General features: G+C 35.8%; 1 protein-coding gene across 1 annotated transcript in view; it reads right to left on the bottom strand.

The window, feature by feature from the left end:
* The window catches only part of Hsp110 (heat shock protein 70Cb), a 38,048-nt gene extending 34,268 nt beyond the window's left edge, over nt 1-3,780 (bottom strand). Inside the window, exon 1 of the mRNA XM_070120951.1 lies at nt 3,504-3,780. Coding sequence (XP_069977052.1) covers nt 3,504-3,610 — 107 coding nt within the window. The 5' untranslated portion in view covers nt 3,611-3,780. The remainder of the gene's footprint in view (nt 1-3,503) is intronic.
* Nucleotides 3,781-5,000: the final 1,220 nt, after the last annotated feature.

The raw sequence follows: 5,000 nt of genomic DNA, 5'->3' as shown, positions 1-5,000 counted from the left end.
GAAATAACAGTAGTAGTAGTAGTAGAAATAACAGTAGTAGTAGAAGTAGTAGTAGTAGTAGTAGAAATAACAGTAGTAGTAGTAGTAGTAGAAATAACAGTAGTAGTAGTAGTAGAAATAACAGTAGTAGTAGTAGTAGAAATAACAGTAGCAGTAGTAGAAATAACAGTAGTAGTAGTAGAAATAACAGTAGTAGTAGTGGAAATAGCAGTAGTAGTAGTAGTAGTAGAAATAACTAGTAGTAGTAGTAGTAGTAGTAGTAGAAATAACAGTAGTAGTAGTTGTAGAAATAACAGTAGTAGTAATACTACAAATAACAGAAATAACATTAGTAATAGAGTAGAAATAACATTAATAATAATAGTAGTAGTAGTAAAAACTGTAGAATAGAAGTATTAATAATACAAACAGTAGAATATTGTTAACCACATACCAACAGGGATGGCATGTGCGTACATGTCATGCCCACGGTGTTTAATTTAGTAATTTTTTTTACATAGAGATGATTCCACAAGTACTCGGTCACTAATGAGCCAGTTACGAGAAGTATTAGTCTCCCCTGTTTAACCTTTTCCTTTCTTTTCAATATTATTTTCAAGTTAGATTAGTAATGCCAATAACAATATAGTAATTACATTGTTTACAACAGAAATAACAGTATCAATATTGATAGCATTAGTAAAAAAAGCATATTTCCCGCTAACTCAAGGAAAGGTGAGGTCACAAGATATACTAAATGAATCCTTTGTGCAGAAACATTTAACATAACACTAAAGTGAATGCAACATTTTCCCAGCAGCACTGGGTTAATATTCATAATGTTTATATATTTTTTTGTACTCCAAAAGCTTGCATCATGGGGTAAGTGATGTTGATTGCCTTAGTAATAACTCATTAGTATATTGGTGCTTGTGGAGCCATCTACATGTAGAGTACAATAAAAAAATAAAAAAAAGCAATCAAAATAAAAGCAATAAAATAGGACTTTAGTTCACATGCACTCCTGTCATTCAAAAATGACTGCTGGTACAAGGAGCTTAAAAGGAATACATTTTATTCTCTTCTTGATTAATTATAGTACAGTATACATATACATATTTTGTGTGAGCCATCAACATGAACATAAGAAACAAAAGGAAACCTAAAAATCAGTTAATTTTCTTAATACAACCTATGATTATTTCTTTTTTATCTCATTTTACTGTCAATAGATATGATAACAATATCACTCAATATGATAACCCATAGTCCGTTATCTCATTTTCTTTAGTAAAACCAATCAGTTCTCCATTTTTAGAGTTCTAACAATGCTGTATCTGAAGTGCACTTTCCTGGTGAAACTAGATAAATTATAAAACAAGTGGTGCTCTCTACTTCTTCATAATAACAGTTTATATCAGAATTATCTTAAAGCAACACAAATATTCTTAACATCTATTCCAAAAAAATCATTCCAGCAATTATATACCTAACTGATAAAGCCTGTGTGATCCAACAATACATTGGGTCTACACTGAGTATGAAAAAAGGGGGTGGGAGTAAAGCATCCACAACAGTTTGCTTTCTCCTAGACTGATAAAAGTAAGATACTTTTCCTGTACAAGACAGACGTCTCAATTTGACAGATATTTTATAATTTCTTCACTGCAATAAAAATAATTTAGGTTTTATGACGGTCACTCATTTACATCTCCCAACAATATCAGGGAAATTGTTGTATTTAAGCAATGATTAACAAACCCCCATTACATCTCTTCTGTCAAGACAAGATCCATGCTAAAGAGGCAGGCCATAAAACGCACACAAGGGGCAGGATTCAATTATATATATATTTTTTTCATTTACTCAGTACATCAAATAATTCTATTCTATTCATAATGCCTATGTCAATAATGAAAATTTCTTTCAAATTATTTACTTATTGATTTCTTACAGGTAACCTTGTACAATAGGTAAATTTCAAACCAATTCTAACCCCCAATATTTTAATAAATGTTAGGAGACTCCTCCTGTGTTTCTAAATAAGATTTTATCCACAAATATATAGCCCATATTCCCATTGAGCTCACTAACAGCTAACTGATTTGTAGCAGATGATCTAGAATAGCAACTCCTATGATTGCCAATGGTGTGTTTACCTTTAGTCCTTTCATACAAGTAAACAAACCACCCCATAGCTTTATTCAACAGAATCTATCTATAGTGACAATATTGGCCCTGAGAGCTGGGAAAGAGAGTACCAGGAAAATTATACCAAAGGCAAATGTCAAACTGTGCCAATAACAACAAATTATGCTTAGATCACACAAACTCAAGCTATATGATTTCTAGGAAGCTGCATCTCCCTGCAAATGTCTAGTAAACATCAATCAATATTTATCCCAAGAAACTGCAAACATTATGCGGTTAAAGTATACAAAAGGACCACACCAACAAGGGAGACACGACAATCTTCAGGGTAGTCTCTGCTCATTCGTTCGAGCTGGGAACTTGGTGACTAATGGCTGCAGTCCTGCTGCAATCTTTACCCATTATGCGAAATAGCTTTCAAGAACTGACGTCATCAATAAACATCAACATGATTCACACTTTACTCAGTCCAGAACACATTTTATAGTCCTAAACATTTTTGTCTTGAGAGAAACCACAAAAATTCTCAAAGCCATCACACATTTCACTGATAAACCAGAATAAAAGACAGGTCAAGCTCAAAACTAAGCCTTATACCCAATGAGGCTACCTTCCCAAGACAATAACAAATACAACAACCAACTTTTGGGACCTAGAACCATCTCTGCAAATGGGTGGAATTAACACCCTTATGACTAGAAACATAGACTATCCATTAAGGTGAAAATCAATCAGCCATGCAGTATCAAAGAACAAAACAACAAAGAAAGGTCAAAAAAGTGCTTGCCAGGTCCTAGATTCTGAGAGAGGGAGCTCACTGGAATCAATAACCCTCCACATGAAACCCTATTTCATTTCGTATTTTCACTCCTTCTCCCCTCATTTCATCCATTTTTCTCTTCAAGCTCACCTTCCTCTTTACCAGAACGACCGAACTACGCGAATTCCCCGATAAATTCACGCCTTGATTTAAATCCATCGCGGCAATAAGGCGAGACTTCTAGAAGAAAATCATATGGCCAGCCTTTGCTTCTTGTGCTTCCAAATTTAGCTTTCCCCGGGAGAATTGAGGGAAAATATACAACCAAAGTGCACGAGGGGGAAACCAGGTCATGCTCGAGGCCGGACGTGACACGAGCATGACGGCAGGCACAGGGAGGTTACCATGTGGCATGGGTTATTACGTAATGCCTCAGGACTTGACACGGGATGGCATGGCGGAGATATAGGGGTGGAAAAAAGGGACGCGGAGTCGCCCTATTCTCGCCCTCTCGCTGTGAATATACAACGCGCGGGCATTTCATTCCACAAGAAAGGCTTAGATTTATCACCGAGCTACAGGCTGGACTGGACAATGAGGGGGAAATACTCACGGTGTGGAGCGTAAACTGTAGTCATTCGTGATGGTCTCGATGCCGCCCTGTCTCGCAACGGCAATGTAACACCCGTCGTTCCCGAAATCGATTCCGATCACCGACATTGTTGCTAAGTAAGAGTGTAAATCACCAGTCAGAAGTCTCAGTGGCTGCTTTTACCACTTCTTCCGCCGAGGTGGGAGTGAAGGAGACTGCGTTGTACGAGTCTCTATGACTTTCCCGTGCCACTGCCAATGACACACTGACGAAAATTCTAGAGCACGAGGCCGGTTAGGCTCACACGCTAGCTCTCCTCTCCAGACTATACCATTTTACAATTTCTGTGATACCATTTTCTTCAATTATTTATCATCGTCCATTTCAGCTTTATTATTTCTATTTTTTGACCGGAGGTGAAATGCAATGTGGGCTTTGCTAGGCTCACGCGCTAGCTCTCGTCCCTTTACAATATCTTTTTTTGAATTCTTGCTCGTCTTTTTATATTAGGAATTTATCCTTCGCCTTGAAGCGTTCTCTTTCTATGTAAGAATAACATTTCACGTGGACATTTCTTTATATTCCTTCTATATATAAAGGTGGACGCATCAGACGACAAAGCGAATCAATATTGGTCTATGCTACTCGAACTTTCCCGAAATCACCTAGATTATTTTGGAATCATCTGGAAGGAAACATTTCTCCCTGATAAACCGTATACGCAAGAAGAAAGATTAGAATGGGGTAATCTTACATCTACGGTACAACATTTGGTGAAATTCCAAAAAAGAAAGCATATTTTTTTCATACTCAGACTGGTGCAAAAACAAAAACGAAAGAAAAAATAGGAAAAGTTTGATCCAGAAATAAAACAAACGTCTGAACATGATCGCTATTTTTACCATATGACTCTGATCACGTATTACCATTAATTAAAGAGATAATCTGAGTAAATTTCTAACCGCGAGCATTGCAAGTAGATATTACGTTACCGGTCTAATATCACAATACCTGTAACAAATCTTTGGCTTTTCCCGAACACGTGGTAAACATTATTCTTTGCATTTGTAATATTACCTTTGTGTCTTATGAGAGGGATGACGTCATCTCGTGGACATGAAGGCTCATAGTTATGCAGACTCATGCCTCCTACGAAAAGAAAAGAAAGAAAGAAAAAAAATGGTAATAACAACAACTAGTAGCAATGACAATGGTGATAATTAAAATGATGATGAATCTATAATTACTGTCATTATCATTAACTATCATTATCATCATTATGATTATTAATGTAATCATTATGACTGATTATTATTATCTTCTTCATCTTTATCATTATTATTATCCTCATCGTTATTTCTATTATAATCATCACCATTATCATTTTTTATTATATCCATCATCATTTTTATCATTCTTATAATCACATGTTTATTATCACAGTCATGGTAATACCGACAAACACAGGCATAAACAGGAAATAATAAGTACCCAAGTCCATGAATATACGAGAGAAAA

This window comes from Penaeus vannamei, chromosome 4 (assembly GCF_042767895.1).
Source record: "Penaeus vannamei isolate JL-2024 chromosome 4, ASM4276789v1, whole genome shotgun sequence".
Lineage (NCBI taxonomy): Eukaryota > Metazoa > Arthropoda > Malacostraca > Decapoda > Penaeidae > Penaeus > Penaeus vannamei.
Note: the sequence above shows the minus strand (reverse complement) of the source record. Positions and strands in the feature narration are given on the sequence as shown.